The sequence below is a fragment of the Bos grunniens genome, chromosome 5, assembly GCF_055505025.1.
Source record: "Bos grunniens cultivar Pamir isolate PY7600 chromosome 5, Bosgru_T2T1.0, whole genome shotgun sequence".
Lineage (NCBI taxonomy): Eukaryota > Metazoa > Chordata > Mammalia > Artiodactyla > Bovidae > Bos > Bos grunniens.
The window spans coordinates 107836312-107854120 of NC_141169.1; the positions used below are offsets into that span (position 1 = coordinate 107836312).

A 17809-nucleotide genomic window follows, 5' to 3' on the forward strand; every position below is an offset into this window, starting at 1 on the left:
TTCTTAATTACTTTCATCTTTAAAACAAAAAACAAAATTAAGCTTTGATGGTATTTACTATATAGATTGACAACAATCCATGAATAAAATTTATAAATAAATATACATATTTATGGGGTATGCTGAAAACATTTTAGTGATGAAGTATACAGTTAGAAGAGTTTGGTGACCAGTGCCCAGCATTACAGCCCATCTTACTGCCCATCCTCAGCGACCCTGTTCGCATTCTCTGGCAGACATTTGTACTTATCACTCCATCCACCACACCAGGCTGAAGTTAGCTGTGGGTGATAGAATATTCAAACACATACCTTAAAGAACCATCAGTTTTTTTGTTCTCTCATATAAACTAAGTCTGGAGGTGAACAGCCCACAGATGGTGTAGCAGCTCCAAAATCATCTGAGATCCGGGCTCTTTGAACTGATTGCTCTACTCTTTTCAACTCATGGTTTCCAGCTCATGGCTCAAAATGGCTGCTTGAGCTCCAGCCATTCCATCAGCATTCCAACTTACTAGAAGAAGGAAGAGGGGAAAAGAGACATGCCTTGCCTTACTTTTAGGATATTTCTGATTACTAGAGATAAAGAGTGGCATTTATTAATGATAAAGGGGTTGATCCATCAGGATGATATCACAACACCAAATCTATATACACGCCAAGATATATGAAGCAAAAATGAACAGAGCTAACCAACAAGGACATATTGTATACAAGAGAACTATGCTCAATATCTTATAATAAACTCTAATGGAAAATAACCTGAAAAAGAAAAAAAAAAATATATATATATACTATCTCAATATCTTGCAATAACCTATAATGGAAAATAATCTGAAAAAGAATATATATGTATAGGAAAAGAATATATATGTATAGAAAAAGAATATATATGTATATATAACCTAGACAGCATATTAAAAAACAGAGACATTATTTTGCCAACAAAGTTCCATCTAGTCAAGGCTATGGTTTTTCCAGTGGTCATGTATGGATGTGAGAGTTGGACTATAAAGAAAGCTGAGCACCAAAGAATTGATGCTTTTGAACTATGGTGTTGGAGAAGACTCTTGAGAGTCCCTTGGACTGCAAGGAGATCCAACCAGTCCATCCTAAAGGAGATCAGCCCTGGGTGTTCATTGGAAGGACTGATGCTGAAGCTGAACACCTGATTCGAAGAGCTGACTCATTTGAAAAGATCCTGATGCTGGGAAAGATTGAGAGCAGGAGGAGAAGGGGACAACAGAGGATGAGATGGTTGGATGGCATCACCGACTCAATGGACATGAGTTTGAGCAAACTCTGGGAGTTGGTGATGGACAGGGAGGCCTGGCATGCTGCAGTTCATGGGGTCACAAAGAGTCAGACACAACTGAGCAACTGAACTGAACTGATACATATATATGTATATATATTCTTTTTCAGATTAGTATATATATTATTATATAATATCATTAAATATTATGTATTGTTATATATATATAGTTGAATCACTTGGCTATACACCTGAAACTAACACAATATTGTAAATCAATTATATTTTAATAAAAAATGTTTCAAAGAAAACAATAAACAGAGTTGAAGACAGATATATAAGTTCATGGTCCTAGTGAGAGTCTGATATACCTTTTTTAAGAGTCAGTAGAGCAAGCAGCAGAGAAGGCAATGGCAGCCCACTCCAGTACTCTTGCCTGGAAAATCCCATGGACGGAGGAGCCTGGTAGGCTGCAATCCATGGGGTCGCACAGAGTCGGACACAACTGAGCGACTTCACTTTCACTTTTCACTTTCATGCATTGGAGAAGGAAATGGCAACCCACTCCAGTGTTCTTGCCTAGAGAATCCCAGGGACGGGGAAGCCTGGTGGGCTGCCGTCTATGGGGTCGCACAGAGTCGGACACGACTGAAGCGACTTAGCAGCAGCAGCAGCAGCAGAGCAAGCAGCGGAGAAGGCAATGGCACCCCACTCCAGTACTCTTGCCTGGAAAATCCCATGGACGGAGGAGCGTGGTAGGCCACAGTCCATGGGGTCGCACAGAGTCAAACACGACTGAAGCGACTTAGCAGCAGCAGTAGCGGCAGAGCGAGCAGACATAAAATCAGTAAGACTGAAGCTGTAAAAAGCACAACTAGAAAGTTTGACCTAATTGATGGCTATAGAACAATGGCAGCTCATGGTGACAGGGTTTACCTTTTCAAACACACGGGAAACGTTCACCCAAAAATGTTACTTTAAGAAGGTGCATATACTGCTTATGCTTCCGTGCCCTCTGCCATCAGTTAATCCTGGCAGTACCCAGCAGGGCGGGGGGCTGGAAAGTGTCATCCACTCCAGGTGGCCAGGTACCCAACTGAAATGGGGGCTTCTGGTCCTAAGGCTGAGGGGGAAGTGTTAGGAAAGCCAGCAGCCTCGGTCCTTCTAGCTCCCTTCCCCTGGCAGCTCTGGTCCCAACAGCAGTGCATGGTGGATAAGGGCTTGGGCTGAGTCAGAAGCTCCTCGTTCTGTTCCGGTTTTACCACTTATTTGCTCTGTAACTCGGACGAGTTATTTAACCTGTTGGAGTCTCAGTTTGTTTATCTAGCAAAATGAGAGTAACTCTATTTCATACCATCTCATCCATCTGGCATCTTCGACTCAATAGACATGAATTTAAGCAAATTCCAGGAGGTGTTCTGGACAGGGAAGCCTGGTGTGCTGCAGTCCATGGAGTTGCAAAGAGTCAGGCACGACTGAGTGACTGAACAACAACAACTACTACTTCTTAGGGCTGTTGGGTAGCTGGAACGAGATCATGTGTGTAAAGCACTTAGTCCTGGGCTTGGCACGTGATAAATGCTCAGTGTCAGCTGCACAGAGAGGTTAAGTAACTTGCCCCATGTCACACAGCCAGGAAATGACAAGGCTAGATTTCGCATCCAGGCATCTGGCTCCAAGCTGGTTCTGATACTTCTCTGGGGACCTCTGCCACCCCCAGCAGAGGGCCCCATAGATGGTAGGGCCCCATGGAAGAAGCACACAACAGGGAGGATAGGAAACCATTAGCCATGTGACTTGAGAGAGGTTATGTTAAAATGTGTGACTTAACTCAGATGTGTGTTAATTTCCTCATTTCTTCTGCAGAAGTTTGGATTAAGTGAGCCCAGAGGTTTGTACTGACCCTGACATTCCACAGACCCTTGCGGTTCTGTCTTCTCTACCCCTAGTGGCTGAAACTTTGCCATTAGCAATGTGTAATTCTAGTTAAGTCCTGTCACCTGCCTGAACTCTTAAATACAGTTCCCTTCGGAGTATCTTGATACCTCGGTTTGCGGGTCAAGAGAAGGCTCTGGTGCATGGATCCAGTGGGCCCCGGCTGGGAGGGGAGGACCAGACACAGGGAGAGGAGAATACAGACAGGAGAGGCCGAGCCCACTGGCCCAGAGGGTCCCTTCTTAGGGACCCGCCTGGTGACCTGCATGATGACTGTGTAATAGCTCCTGGGTCAGTCGCCTAGCCAACTCCAGCCACTTTTTTATAGGGCTTCCTTTTTTCTCCTTCTGTATTTTTTCTGCCACCCTACCTCTCAGACTAAATTGGAAGAAAATGGGTTTTGTCTTTTTTTAACGAGAAGACAAAGTCTTAAATTACCTTATTTGAGGTCTGCAAATAGAAATCCCAAATAAGACATCCACCTCTTCTTTTCTCTCTTCCTCTTGCCTTGTCTCAGGAGCCCCTGAGCTCAAAATAAATCACAGAGCAGTGGCTCTGGAGGAAATAATCTGGGTCGGACCAGTACCAGTCACCAAGAGTGGGCAAGGCGGTAGAGGAAGAGCCTGATCGGACAGTGGTGGGAACTGTGGAGAAGGAGACAGAGGTGGGCAGAACGATGGCTTTGCTGCTCTGGGTCTGGAATAAAAGAGGTCCCCCTAAAGGGGCAATTCCTTAATGAGCAGCTATGTTGAGTGTTAGCGTGTGTGTGTACGGGTTCCCAGGAGACGAGGAGCCCGAGTAGAGACCACAGAGGCTGCTATTGGATCTTAGATGCAAATGAGACCCCCGGGCACAGTGACCCTTCACTTTCTCATCTCACTGACGCCAGTGCCCAAGGAGCCCACCAGTGGGCATCCACCAGGGCTAGGGGAGGGAGCATGGCTCTGGGGCAAAGACTAGGAGTTCTACGGCTGACATCCTGATTTTAATCCCTGCCCCAGGTAATCAAAATAGCCAACCGAGATTTACCCCATGCTGGGGACTATGGTCAGCCCCTCACAGAGACCATCCCATCGAGTCTGCAAGACATCCCGCCATGCAGGCATCGTCATCATTTCCTCCTGTCCAGATGAGGACATGGAGGACAAGAGGTTCCCTAACTACCCAGATTCTCACGTGGCTGTGACAGATCAGGGTTGGAACCCAGGAGCTGGGCTCCAGAGCTCTTGTCTTCCTCCTGCCAAGCCACTCAGCCCGCTGACCCATTTCCTTCTTTGGAAAGTCGATGTGCTGGGGGCAGGCAAGGTGGGCTGGGGATCATTGAGGCCCTTTCCGAGCACGGTGCTCTGGTTTGAGGTTCACGCCTCACCTACATGTGCAAAGGTCCTATTCAAACGATGCAGGATTCCACTGCAAAGCAGGTGCACTGAGTGTGTGTGTGTGTGTGTTGTGTGCATTCACGCACTTGTGTCTGGCAACCCTGCTGAGACAGGGCAGAGAGTAAGAGCACAACAGGACTGGAGACTTCCCTGGTGGTCCAGTGGCTTAGACTCTGCACTCCCATTGTGGGGGGCCCAGGTTCGATCCCTGGGCAGGGAACTAGATCCTACATACCGCAACCAAGAGCTCACGTGCCACAGCTAAAGATCCCATGTGTCACAACTAAAGGTCCCACACATCACCACTAAGACCCAGCACAGCCATGGAATTCTCCAGGCTAGAATACTCGAGTGGGTAGCTGTTCCCTTCTCCGGGAGACCTTTCCGACTCAGGGATCAAACCCAGGTCTGCACTGCAGGCGGATTCTTTACCATCTGAGCCACCAGAAAAGCCTATTTAAAAAGAATACAGCAGGAAGGTGCAAAATTGGTGGGAAGACTTGCAGGTTAGACCTACGTCAGAGGGGGCAAACCAAGATCCACAGGCCTAGAAAATTCTGTCTGGGTCACCTCCATTGTATGTCCAGTGGCCTCTGGGTTTTTCTGTTCTTTACTCAGGGTTGCACACCCGCAACCTCAGAGCCCCCGGTCAGACAGGCTTAGGAGCCCCTTGAAAGGAGCCTCACCGGGCAGCCTGGCTCTGGGCTGGTGAGGCTGACTCTCTGGACGCCCTGGCCATGCATGTGTCTTCTTTGCAGGCCCAGCAGCCATGGCCCACTACAAAGTGGAGCAGGATGACTGGCTGACCGTCTACCTGAAGTATTTGCTCTTCGTCTTTAACTTCTTCTTCTGGGTAAGTGCCCCAACACGCTCCCCGCTACCCCAGCACTGAGTGAGTCATCTTTGCTGTTTTGTGTTATCACTCTGGCGTGGATTTTTTTCTTTTCCAAAGACCACGCAGGGGCAAACTCTGCCTGCTTGAGAGCAAATGTGTGCATTTATTACTGAGAAGGAATGAAAGTCTCAGTCCACAGGTTGGCATGGGCAGCGTCATGGCCTCTGAGAGAAGGATGCTCAGCCTCGCTTGTATCCCAGCCTCCTCAGCCCACGGGGTCCACTCTGCCTTCCCAGCCATAGCTCGAGGCCCTGGGGCCTGGCGGGAAGTGTGACGGCTTCTAATAACTGCTTCTTTGTGTTTGAAGCCCATTTGCCTCTTATGACGCACATTCTCCAGGCCTGAGGCAGAGAGACGCAAGTCCTGGGCTGGGGTGGGGAACAGCAGGGCGCGGGGCAGGATGCCTCTGTGCTTGGGGAATGGTCTCCATAGTGACCCCGCCCCAGGAAACTGCCCAGACTAGGTCCTCTAGGAGCAGAGGAGTCTGTCCACTTGAGACAACTCTCCGGGTAACCGGGAGCAGAATACCATCAGGTGCCCAAAGTAGCCAGATACTGGAGTGTGTATATCACTTTGTGAGATGGTCTCACTGGGCCTGGAGGGCTAGGGTGTGGGCAGCGTGGGCAGCTCTGCTGTGAGCAGCTCATCTGTGCTGTCTGAGGCTGTTGTTGTTCATCAGTAAGTCGTGTTCGACTCTTTCTGCGACCCCATGGACTGCAGCATGCCAGGCTTCCCTGTCCTTTATCGTCTCCCGAAATTTGCTCAAACTCTTGTCCATTGAGTCGGTGATGCCGGCCAGCCATCTTATCCTCTGTCGCCCCCTTCTCCTCCCGCCTTCAGTCTTTCCCAGCATCAGGGTCTTTTCAATGAGTCTGCTCTTTGCATCAGGTGGGCAAAGTATTGAAGCTTCAGCTTCAGCATCAGTCCTTCCAGTGAATCCCCAGCTAAACAAAAGTTAGCTCTGCAGTGACAAACCTGCATTTTTGCCTGAATAATGTGCTTGTTCCCCGTCCCTCCTGCCTGGAAAAATCTTTCATGTTATACGTCTCTAAGAGCTCCTTTTCAACTGCTCGATGGGACGCCGCCTGGATTCAGATCAACCTCAGATTTTGTTCAAATCAACCTCAGATTTTGAATGTGTCTCAGTTTATCTTTTATTGGTGTGTTTCACAGATGCCCTGAAACGGTGTCTGTATGTAAAGTGCTTGATTCCGTCTCTGCACACAGAAGGCACTCAATAAATGCAGTATTTTGGATACATGAGATGTAGAAGGCCCCAAATGCCACCAGATCAACCTGCCGATGAGGCTGGGCTAGATTTCCTTGTTACCATGGCAAAAGATACAGTCTTGGAAGCATCTCGGAAAGGCAGAGGCAGAGATAGGCTGTGTCTGCCTTTTCGGTCTTTCACTAAGATAAATGAAATTGCTTAATATGGGGAAGGGTCCTGGCGCAGCAGTTAAGATTTGATGCACACACTGAGGCAAGGTTTCAAAGAGTCTTGGAGAGGAGACATGTGATGCTATCTATTCAGAAGTTGAACAATCTGATACATGTTTAAACGCAAAGTTCCTGAAACAAACCATAAACTCATTTTATTTGCACCTTTTATCTTCCTGGGCAAGTGTTTCCTGGAATAGTGAAGTTGTATAGAGGAAGACAGTAGAACAATAAAGTCACGTGGATGTGATCAGTATGCTCTGTGGGTGTAGACACTTCCGATTCCCAGAGATAAATCCAGTGGGGTGTTTAGGATACTCGCTGAGTGAGGGTTTTTTTTTAAAGAAGAAGTATGCTTTTCCTGATCATGAAAGTCTGATGTATCTACTTTAATAATCTTAAAATACTGAAAAATATAAATAAGGAAAAATTGTCCCAGTATCTTACTGTCTTGGGCTGCTGAGAAGCCTTGACAAAGGAGCATAAATTGGGTGGCTTCAGACAACAGAAATTTGTTGTCTCATAGCTCTGGAGGCCAAAAGTCCAAAGTCAGCTCCCCACACAGACCTCCTGCTCTGAGTTAAAAATACCCCTGCCCGGGGGGTCTGGCTGAACACGGCCCAGCCTCCAGGGACTCAGTCAGCCAAGTCTCCTCCCCATGCAGGGGATGGTCAGTTTCAAAGGTTCAAGCTTTGAGGTTCTGGCATCTGTTCCCCAGACTCCCTACTATCTCAATAGACATGGGACAGACCCCTGGTCTTCCTTCTCCCACGGCAGAGCCCAGCCCCATGCATTTGGCGGCACACAGAGTCCCTGGGAATTTTCAAGAATTCTCCAGGGAGAGATCTTGTCCTCGAGGACCCCTTCCACACATCCCAGAGTCCAGTGGCTGGTCCTCCCCTCGGAGCAGCCCCTCTTATAAGACGCATATCAGAGCCAGTGTCTGCACTGTGGGTGCTCTCCACCCCCCAGAGATCCCCACCTCTTCCCCCTTCCCCATAGAATCTGTGTAGAGCACCAGGGAGGGTCCCCAGATACCCCCCATTTGCCGTCCACCGCCCCTCCCCGCCAGAGAAGGCAAGGCACCCCACTCCAGTACTCTTGCCTGGAAAATCCCATGGATGGAGGAGCCTGGTGGGCTGCAGTCCATGGGGTCGCACAGAGTCGGACACGACTGAAGCAACTTAGCAGCAGCAGCAGCAGCAGCAGCCCCTCCCCCCACCCCAAGCACAGCCGCGGAAGGCGCCCTAGACGGCAGAGGCAGATTGGGGTGAACACTCCAAACATTTCCTTGTCAGAACAGTGATCCTGCCCCGTGCATCTCCTTGGTACACCGTCCAGATCCGGCTGGGAGAGAGTAAGAAAGCCCAGGTTCTCCTAATGGGAGGATTTGTGGGGACTCCCCTGGATAAAGACCTTCCGTGGATCATCCCTTGCCATGCTCGGATCAGCCCTGGTGGCCGTACCTCCGTTATCCTCGTCACCAACAGGGAGCAGGCTCAGTCAGTTCAGATTCCTCCTTACTGTATTGTTGTGATAAGCAAGCTGGAGCTGACATCCAGGTATTCTGGTCAACGATAATTGAAAATCCAGTCCATGGCATTTATTAAGCAGATGCTAAGTGCCAAGCCCTGCTGTGGGCCCTTGGAGTATGTCTGTGGACAAAGCTTTCTGCGTCCGTTGAGCTCACAGCTGAGGGCTCCCTGGGCTGTGCTTCCACCTGCATCATCCTAGATAACCTCCCAGTGCCCCGGGGCTGTGAACAGCTCTGTGAGAGCCCCGGGTTACCAAGGGGGAAGCCATCTGCCTAAAGCCCCAGAGCTGGAGGCACCTCTCTCCAATCCCTGAGTTGTGTGCTTGACCATCGGCTCTGATGTCATCCATTGCCTCCAGCTCCGAGTCCTACGTGTTCCCAGTGTCCTGGAGGTATGTGCTAAGTCGCTTCAGTCGTGTCCAACTCTTTGCAATCCTATGAACTGTAGCAGGCTCCTCTGTCCATGGGATTCTCCAGACAAGAATATTGGAGTGGGTTGCTGTGCCCTCTTCCAGGGGATCTTCCCGACACAGGGATCCAACCTGCATCTCTTATGTCTCCTGCATCAGCAAGCAGGTTCTTTACCACTAGTGCCATCTGGGAAGCCCATGAATTAGTGACACAGTAGAGCATGCCAGGAAGACTCAGGCTCAAGTTCCAGCTCAAATTCAGAGCATATTGTTTACTGTCATGGTGCTGTGGACTGAACTGTGACCCATTGGGATTCATGTGTTGAAGCCTGAGTCATCAGTGAGGCTCTATTTGAAGACAGGACATTTAGGAGGCCTGGCGTGCTGCAATTCACGGGGTCTCAAAGAGTCGGACACGACTGAGTGACTGATCTGATCTGATCTGAAGGTTAAGTAAGGTCATAAGACCTGCCTCTTGAGAAATCTGTATACAGGTCAGGAAGCAACAGTTAGAACTGGACATGGAACAACAGATTGGTTCCAAATTGGGAAAGGAGTACGTCAAGACTGTATATTGTCACCCAGCTTATTTAACTTATATGCAGAGTACACCATAAGAAACACTGGGCTGGATGAAGCACAAGCTGGAATCAAGATTGCCAGGAGAAATATTAGTAATCTCAGATATGCAGATGACACCACCCTTAGGGCAGACAGTGAAGAAGAACTAAAGAGCCTCTTGATGAAAGTGAAAGAGGAGAGGGAAAAAGTTGGCTTAAAGCTCAACTTTCAGAAAACTAAGATCATGGCATCTGGTCCCATCACTTCATGGCAAATAGATGGGGAAACAGTGACAGACTTTATTTTGGGGGCTCCAAAATACTGCAGATGGTGATTGCAGCCATGAAATTAAAAAACATTTACTCCTTGGAAGAAAAGTTATGACCAATCTAGACAGCATATTAAAAAGCAGAGACATTACTTTGCCAACAAAGGTCTGTCTAGTCAAGGCTATGGTTTTTCCAGTAGTCATGTATGGATATGAGAGTTGGACTATAAAGAAAGCTGAGCGCCGAAGAATTGATGCTTTTGAACTGTGGTGTTGGAGAAGATTCTTGAGAGTCCATTGGACTGCAAAGAGAACCAACCAGTCCATCCTAAAGGAAATCAGTCCTGAATATTCATTGGAAGGACTGATGTTGAACTGAAACTCCAATCCTTTGGCCTCCTGATGTGAAGAACTGACTCAATGGAAAAGACCCTGATGCTGGGGAAGATTGAAGGCAGGAGGAGAAGGGGACGATTGAGGAGGAGATGGCTGGATGGCATCACCAACTCAATGGACATAAATGTGAGTAAGCTTTGGGAGTTGGTGATGGACAGGGAGGCCTGGCGTGTTGCAGTCCATGGGGTCGCAAAAAGTCGGACACGACTGAGCGACTGAACTGAACTGAACTGAAGGTCATAAGAGGCTTCCCAGGTGGCGCTAGTGGTGAAGAATCCACCTGCCAATGCAGGAGACTTGAGTTCAATCCCTGGGTCGGGAAGATCCCCTGGAGAAGGAGTATTCTTGCCTGGAGAATCCCACGGACAGTGGAGCCTGCTGGGCTACAGTCCACAGAGTCACAAGGAGTCAGACACGACTGAAGCGACTTAGCATGCATGCACTCACAGGAGATCATAAAGGTGGGGTCCTAATTCATAGGGTTGGTGGCCTTAAGTGGAGGAGGAGAGCACTCTCCAGAGGACACGTGAGGACACAGTGGGAAGACAGCTGTCCGTAGGCAAAGAAGATCCTTACCAAAACTGAATCAGCCGGCACCTTATTTTCAGGACTTCCCACCTCCAAAACTGTGAGAAATGGAAATAAATTTCTGTTTAAGTTGCCCAGCTATGGTGTTTTATCATGGCAACCTTGAGCAGACTAAGACATTAGGCAAATCACTTCATCCCACCGAGCCTCGCTGTTTTCATACGTCGTGTGGGACTACCAGTACCTGTAAGAATTAAAGATTAGTATCGAGGAAAACATTTCCCTCTTATTTCTGGCACTTACTGCATGCTTAGCTGCTCTGCGTTGCTACGGGGATTAGACTAAGGGGTCTGCCTAACCTCCAAAAGCTTTCTGTGTCCATATCTCTGACTTGATGGCTTTGGGGATCACGACCCATGTAAGCAGTTCATGAACGCACAAGAAACGCCTCCATGAAGCTAAACTTACCTTTCAGTGTGCTGTGCACTCATATTTTCTCCTCCGTCTCATGGTGGGTGTTCTGTTCTGCGTTTTAGTGCAGGGTGCTGTTGCTCTTGCTGTTAGTCGCTAAGTCCTATCCAGCTTTTTGTGACCCCGTGGACCTCAACCCACCAGGCTCCTCTGTCCATGGGATTCTCCGGGCAAGAATACTGGAGTGGGTTGCCATTTCCTCCTCCAGGGGATCTTCCCGACCCAGGGATCGAACCCATGTCTCCCATGCTTCCTGCATTAGCAGGTGGATTCTTTACCACTGAGCCACCTGGGAAGCCCTTTAGTGCAGGTTACATCCATCCCACCAAGTTTATCTCACAGCCCTGAATGGTTACATCCCAAAGTTTGAAACACCCAGAGCAATGGGATGGGGGTTGGTGGGGGGGAGATTCAGGTGCCAGTTATGCAGTGCAAGGTCTTGATGAGATTTTAAACCAAGCCTCCACCAGCTGCCAGTGCAGCACAGTTTGAGGGTTATAAATCATCTCACTCTCCAAAAAGATCCTACAGGCACTCTGTAATTATCCTCACTCCCGTTCTGTAGATGATAAAATGTCAGCTGAGATGATTCCCAGAGGTCAGTTCTGGGCTTTCTGACTCTGAGTCCGCTGCTCTTCCATCTCCATAGACCACGGACATGTAACCACAGCCTTAGACCCACCCCGCTGATGCCCTTGTGAACTCCCAAATGTCCCCAGGGGTCAGGGTTGAACCCGGATTAAGATGTGTTTTGATGGCATGGGCAGTTTAGACACACAGAGTGCGAAGAATATAAGCAAAACTGAAGCAGCATGACAGTACACACTCACATTCTACATCTAAGCTCCGCCCCACCTCCGGACCCCTGCCCCCGCCTCATCCCACGCCTGCCCCCCATCCTTCACCATCACCTGCCCCTGACTGCCCCACCCCACCATGCAGTTCCATTAACGCAGAGTTGATCGTGCCCATCTCACCAGCAGGATACAGCTCTGGGTCAGGCACCAAAATGCCAATCCTTTCATGATTCTAAAATGAGCGTGACTCAGGCTTGCTAGGAAATGCTTTACTCGCCCTCCTGTGTCCTACACGGGTCCCTACAGTTCCCATCCCTCTTGCAGTGTTGCTCTCTAACTTATTGTTTTAATTAGCTGCTTGGCTATGTTAATAATCAAGGCTTTCCCAGCCTCTCAGGAGCTGCGCGGGCTGGGAGAACCGGGGAGCAGCAGCTCTCTTCCCTGGAGAGGCGTCTCTGCTCCGGAAGCTCTGTGCTGTCTGAGGTGCTGGCTGCCGGGTGGGCATCTCCCTTAGGGGCCCGTGGGGCTCGGCCTCCGGGAGATTCCTGGGATCCCGTGGGAGGACACGGGCCAAGGCGGGAGGCAGCTGTGATGGAGGACTTGCCCAGCCAGGGGGAGAGAGGCGTCTTGAGAGCACCCCTCCAGGGTCCTCAGGGAAGGAAGAGACTCTGCTCACCTCCCCGCTGAGAGGAGAAGCCTTCACTGCTCACCATCACCCCCACAGAATGAGGCCTGTGCCCACCTCCTGAAGCAGGCCATCTGAGGAAGAACATGAGGGGCCCCATGGCTGGCGTTTCTGCCACGTCCCATCTTAAGATGCCGAAGTCACAGGACCCCATGGTGCCTGGGCATCTGCCTCTCTGAGCTGCAGCATCTGCTGGGGGACAGGCCCTGCTTGGGGCGGGGTTGCTCATCTGGTCTGCCCAGGGCCACGGTGGGGAGGCTGGTCCAGGGGAAGCCTGGGGTGACTGCTCTGAGCTGTCCCTGATGCGGCCCAGAAACCAGACAGTTTGCTTGGAGGAATCCACGCCTGAGTCTGGGCTGGGGGCCTTGGGTGCTGGGTGCTGGGGGCGATTTTTCGGTGGGGATCCAAGCTGGTCAGCCCTGGAAGCACACACACTGCCTCTGGAGTGAGCAGGGACCAGGAGGACAGGGTGGGCTGTTGTTCAGTTGCTAAGTCATGTCCTACTGTTGCGACCCCATGGACTGCAGCACGCCAGGTTCCTGTGGTCTGCACTATCTCCTGGAGCTTGATCAAACTCATGTCCATTGAGTCAGTGATGCCATCCAACCATCTCATCCTCTGTCATCCCCTTCTCCTCTCACCCTCAAGCTTTTCCAGCATCAGGGTCTTTTCCAATGAGTCCCCTCTTCGCATCAGGTGGCCAAAGTATTGGAGCTTCAGCATCAGTCCTTCCAATGAGTATTCAGGGTTGATTTCCTTAAGGATGGACTGGTTTGATGTCCTTGATCTCCATGCTGTCCAAGGGACTCTCAAGAGCCTTCTCCAGGGTGGGGTCGGGGGACGAAAAGCTGTGGCAGCACTTGGGGTGGCAGATGGTGAGCTATGAGGTCAGAGGGGGACAGGCCCCTGCTGTCCCTGCAGGAGAGTGAAGAGTCCAGAGTGACCCTGGGGGGCTGGTTGGTTTGGGCAGTGGCGGTCCCGTTGATGAGGCTGCCAGGGGTGGGGAGCTGGAGGACAGAAGTGGTTCTGACTGGGTGAACTCACATCCAGCTCCCAGTCCTTCCAGTCCAGGTGGTGCTTGGCCCCTGGAGGCCTGCAGCAAACACTTAAGGGAGAGGACAACACTGTCAGCTGGGCGATCCCACTCCTGTCCAGGGTCCCTCCACTGGGACCCCCACCATCCTGGGCCTGCTCCACCGGCCGGTCCTCCACCAACCCCAGCACAGAAAACCTTTCAGCGGCCACACAAGACAAGGAAAACCTGCAGTAACTTTTCCATTCTGCCTGCTTTCCTTTTCTGCCTGCAGCCTGAGGTCTCTCCGAACCAGCGTGTGCGGCCACTCAGGCTAATCCTCCCCGTGATGACAAGCGACTTTTTGGCCATGTTTCTCTTCTATAAGTGGGCCGTTCCTAAAATTACACGGCCTGGGTGCCCTGCCGCCCCTCCCGGCCTGTGTGTGTCCTCGTGGGTAAGAAGGCCAGCTTCACCCTCTGCAGGGTTTTTCTGGCTGATTGGCTGCAGGCTCTGGTTTTGAAAGATGTACCTAATATTCCACAGGAAACCAACCCAGTTTCTGCAAAGAGCCAAATGCTGTTGGATCAACTCTATGCGAATAGCCGTCTGCCCAGCTCAGCGGGGTCGTTTGGCTCCAGCCCGAACCGTCCTCCCCCGGGGTCTCTCCCACTGCTCTTTCTGCTGACCTGACCTCTCAGAACTGCTTGGCGAAAGCTACGAGTGCTCTGGGTGTTTTTGTGTGTCTTTTGGGCTTTGGGCCACAAGGCATATGGGATTTTACCTCCCCGACCAGGGATCAAACCCACTCCCCCTGCATTAGAAGGCAAAGTCTTAACCACTAGACTAACCAGGGAAGTCCCTAAAGATGATTTTCTAAAGAGCCAACTGGATCCCAAGGAGGACATCCCCCTGGAGGACTTGAAACCCACTCCGTGTCCCCAGAAGACGCATGGGATACCCCAGGGGAGGGTTGGGGGCCCCACTGACTCGGACTCGCCTCCTGATTTCTGGATGTCAGAACCAGTCTGGGTTTGTTGCTTTCCAGACCCAAATCAGGGCACTGTGTCCACCCAGACCCTCCTGTGTGGGCAGGGGCCTGCTGCCACCGTGCCTAAGCTGCGGCCCCACCTGCCTTGTGAGACCCCAGCCCATCTGTGACCGCAGGATGCGCTCTTCCTTTAGGGGTCAGTGTGCTCCTCTCCTGGGAGCACATAGTCTTTTCCTTTCTTGCATAATCTGATTTTCATCCCTTTGGACTGAAAATCCTGGTCCTCGTTACCCCACCTTATACCCCAAAGCTCCCATCACTGCAAGCACCCTGACGCAGACAGGGAAGGAGGTGGGCAGTCCAGAGCCCGGCCAGGCGCCTCCAGATGGTGGCCCAAAGGGAAGGTGTTCTTGGGGTCCTGCTCGGGGAAGGGGGACAGAACACTGACCCCTGTTAACTAGGAAACTATGTAATGGTTCTCAACTGGAAGCTACTGAAACTTGGTAAAGGAACCATGGCAGTCCCACCCCCAGTCACCTGTGTGATGCTCCAGGGTCCCCAGGCAGCGCAGCGCGACTGAGGAGTGCTGTCTTAGGGGATGAGAGATGGCGGGGGCCCCCAGAGGCATCTACGCTGGGGTCGTTGTCTATGCAAGATGGGACCACGACCCCTGAAGCAGGGCACGTTAGTTCATGTGGATGGCACTTCTCTGGGCACTGTGTGCAGAGCTGTTTACCAGATTCTCAGTGGGTTAGGTGTCCCTGGGGCAGTCCATGCCCATCCCTTTGGGTGGTTCTAGATCCAGTGTAAGCCTGTGGGGTCGACAAGCCTCGTGGATCATGTGCAGGTTTCTCTAAAGACCCTACACGTGCTAAAAGTTAGAGCCACTCAGCGTGGTCACGTTGGCTGTTTCGTGCTGCTCAGAATCTCTTCTTGGTAGTAGCATGTGCCTTTGATTAATAAGAAATGAGAAATGAATTATCATGTAATACACTGCGTTTGGTAGACAGAAGCCCTTCAAAACCTAAGACCCCTGGGAGAAAGTCATTAAAGGGGCCCTTGGTGATTAGAGGTTGGGAACCCCTGGCCTAATACACCTCCATTGTTTGAGAGATGGAGACATGAGGCCCAGAGAGGTTCAGGGACCATCTTTAGGTCACACAGCTAGTTATGTACAGCTGAGGCCCTCAACCCCAACCTTCTCAGGTGGACTGTAGGGGCAGAAAGAATATGTGCTGAATATTTTGCTGGAAACCCTCACTTGACACAATCCCGCGGACCCAGTTGTAAGAAATCCCTTACTGGTCATGGAGATTGCATGGCCAGAGATAGCCCATGCCCTCAGAGGACTGGAAAGTCCGTCATAGGCCAGGATTTCATCAAATCTAAGATACCATCACTTGGAAGATACACCCTTGTTTTCAGTACAAGGCAGGAGTGCTGCCAAGTGTGGTTGTCAGATGCCATCAACCGTAAGACGTATCTTGATCTTTGTTGTTGGTGTTTGGTCACTCAGTCGTGTCCGACTCTTTGGGAGCCCAAGGACTGCAGCACACCAGGCTTCCCTGTCCTTCGTTATCTTCTGGAGTTTGCTCAAATTTATGTCCACTGAGTCAGTGATACCATCAAACCATCTCCTCCTCTGTCATCCCCTTCTTCTCCCTCCTTCAATCTTTCCCAGCATCAGGGTCTTTTCCAATGAGTCGGCTCTTTGAATCAGGTGGCCAAAGTACTGGAGCTTCCGCTTCAGCATCAGTCATTCCAATGAATATTCAGGGTCGATTTCCTTTAGGATTGACTAGTATGATCTCCTTGCAGTCCAAGGGACTGCAAAAAATCTTGATCTTAGAGATGTTACAGTGTGAGGAAAAAAATGCGTCATGGAATCAGAGCAGGTGGATTCCACTCAGAGGTGGTTCTCTTAACCTGCTGGAGGTGCTAAGGGGGATAAAATGGTCCTTAGAAGGAAACACGTGTATCTGAAAAGCAGGAGTGAGTCGAGAGCCTCCCAGCCCAGAGTGCGCAGTCCCAGGATGGCATACTCGGATTGGCCCTCAGCAGACCTGGATCTTCGTCTCAGTCTTGAAACTTGAGGGCTGTGCTCGTGAGCACATTCTAGTCCCTCCAGCCTCCATTTCTTCATGTGCAAAAGAGGGGAAATGTGCGCTCCCACCTACCTGCCCTGAGCCTCCTGGACTCTTGTAAAGCTCGGAAGAGGACATGGGAAGTTGAGTCCTACAGGTGTCTGGGGCAGACCCATGGTTAAGGAGCCCCCACTCGCCCGCAGAGGTCCCCGTCCGGCCCCTGGAGGACACACACACAGGCACACACACTCTGCCCGGCATCACAGGAAGGGTCGCTGAGCCTCACTGTAGGAGGAACAGGGCAGGTGTGTTCCCAGGGCCCCTTCCTGGGATCAGGGCTAGAAAGGATCAGTCAGCAAACAGGACTCCTCCCCTCCTGCTCAATGTCCTGCTGTCCCAGAGCGACTCCAGCCTGTGGGGCACGTGTCCCTTCTGCCGAGGGGGCAGCACGGTTGAGCCACAGGCCAGGGCCCAGAGCTGGAGCCAGCCCTGCCCCGTGTCTCCCATTAGAGGTGGCCCTCAGGCAGCTCCCCTTCTTCTGGGCGCTTGTCCTCCATTGGCAGAGCGCAGGGAAGAAGCCCAGTCGTGTGGCCCCCCAGGGCGATGAGAAGGGGGCTTGTGAAAGCGCCCCTCCAGGGACACGAGCGGCAGAATGGCAGGAGGGGTCCCCACGACTGAAGTGTCCCTGACTCGTGACAGAGATGCTCGGGCATCATGGTGGGAAACGGGACTGGGGGGCCAGACCCGGATTCTTGCCCTGTCCCTGCTTCTCCCCTCAACCATGGACAAGCCTCTGTTTCCCCATCTGCAAAATAGGCAGCCAGACCCTTCCCTCGGGCTCCTCCAAGGACCAAGCGAGTGGATGGGCGAGAAGGGTCCCATGCGGAGTGGGTGCTCAGACCCCGTGTCCCGCAGGTGGGGGGCGCCGCGGTTATGGCCGTGGGCGTCTGGACCCTGGTGGAGAAGAGCGGCTACCTCGGCGTCCTGGCCTCCAGCACCTTCGCCGCCTCTGCCTACATCCTCATCTTCGTGGGCGCCCTCGTCATGGTGACCGGCTTCCTGGGCTTTGGCGCCGTCATCCGCGAGGACAGGGGCTGCCTCTCTGCGGTGAGTGCCTGCCCACCAGCAGGGAGGAGGGGGCCACCTGCCCGGGGCCTCCGACCACCTGT

At 51.4% G+C, this 17809-nt stretch overlaps 1 protein-coding gene across 5 annotated transcripts in view; it reads left to right on the top strand.

The window, feature by feature from the left end:
• Nucleotides 1–17809, top strand: part of TSPAN11 (tetraspanin 11) — a 62197-nt gene that overhangs the window by 24104 nt on the left and 20284 nt on the right. For 3 of the 5 annotated variants that reach the window (XR_015164403.1, XM_086402393.1, XM_086402394.1), the window contains 2 exons: nucleotides 5327–5421; nucleotides 17556–17747. Coding sequence is in view for 4 of the 5 variants with exons in the window: in XM_086402393.1 (XP_086258519.1) it covers nucleotides 5338–5421; nucleotides 17556–17747 (276 nt within the window). In the remaining variant the exon portion in view is untranslated. The remainder of the gene's footprint in view (nucleotides 1–5326; nucleotides 5422–17555; nucleotides 17748–17809) is intronic. The other 2 variants (XM_086402396.1, XM_086402397.1) reach the window with 1 other exon arrangement.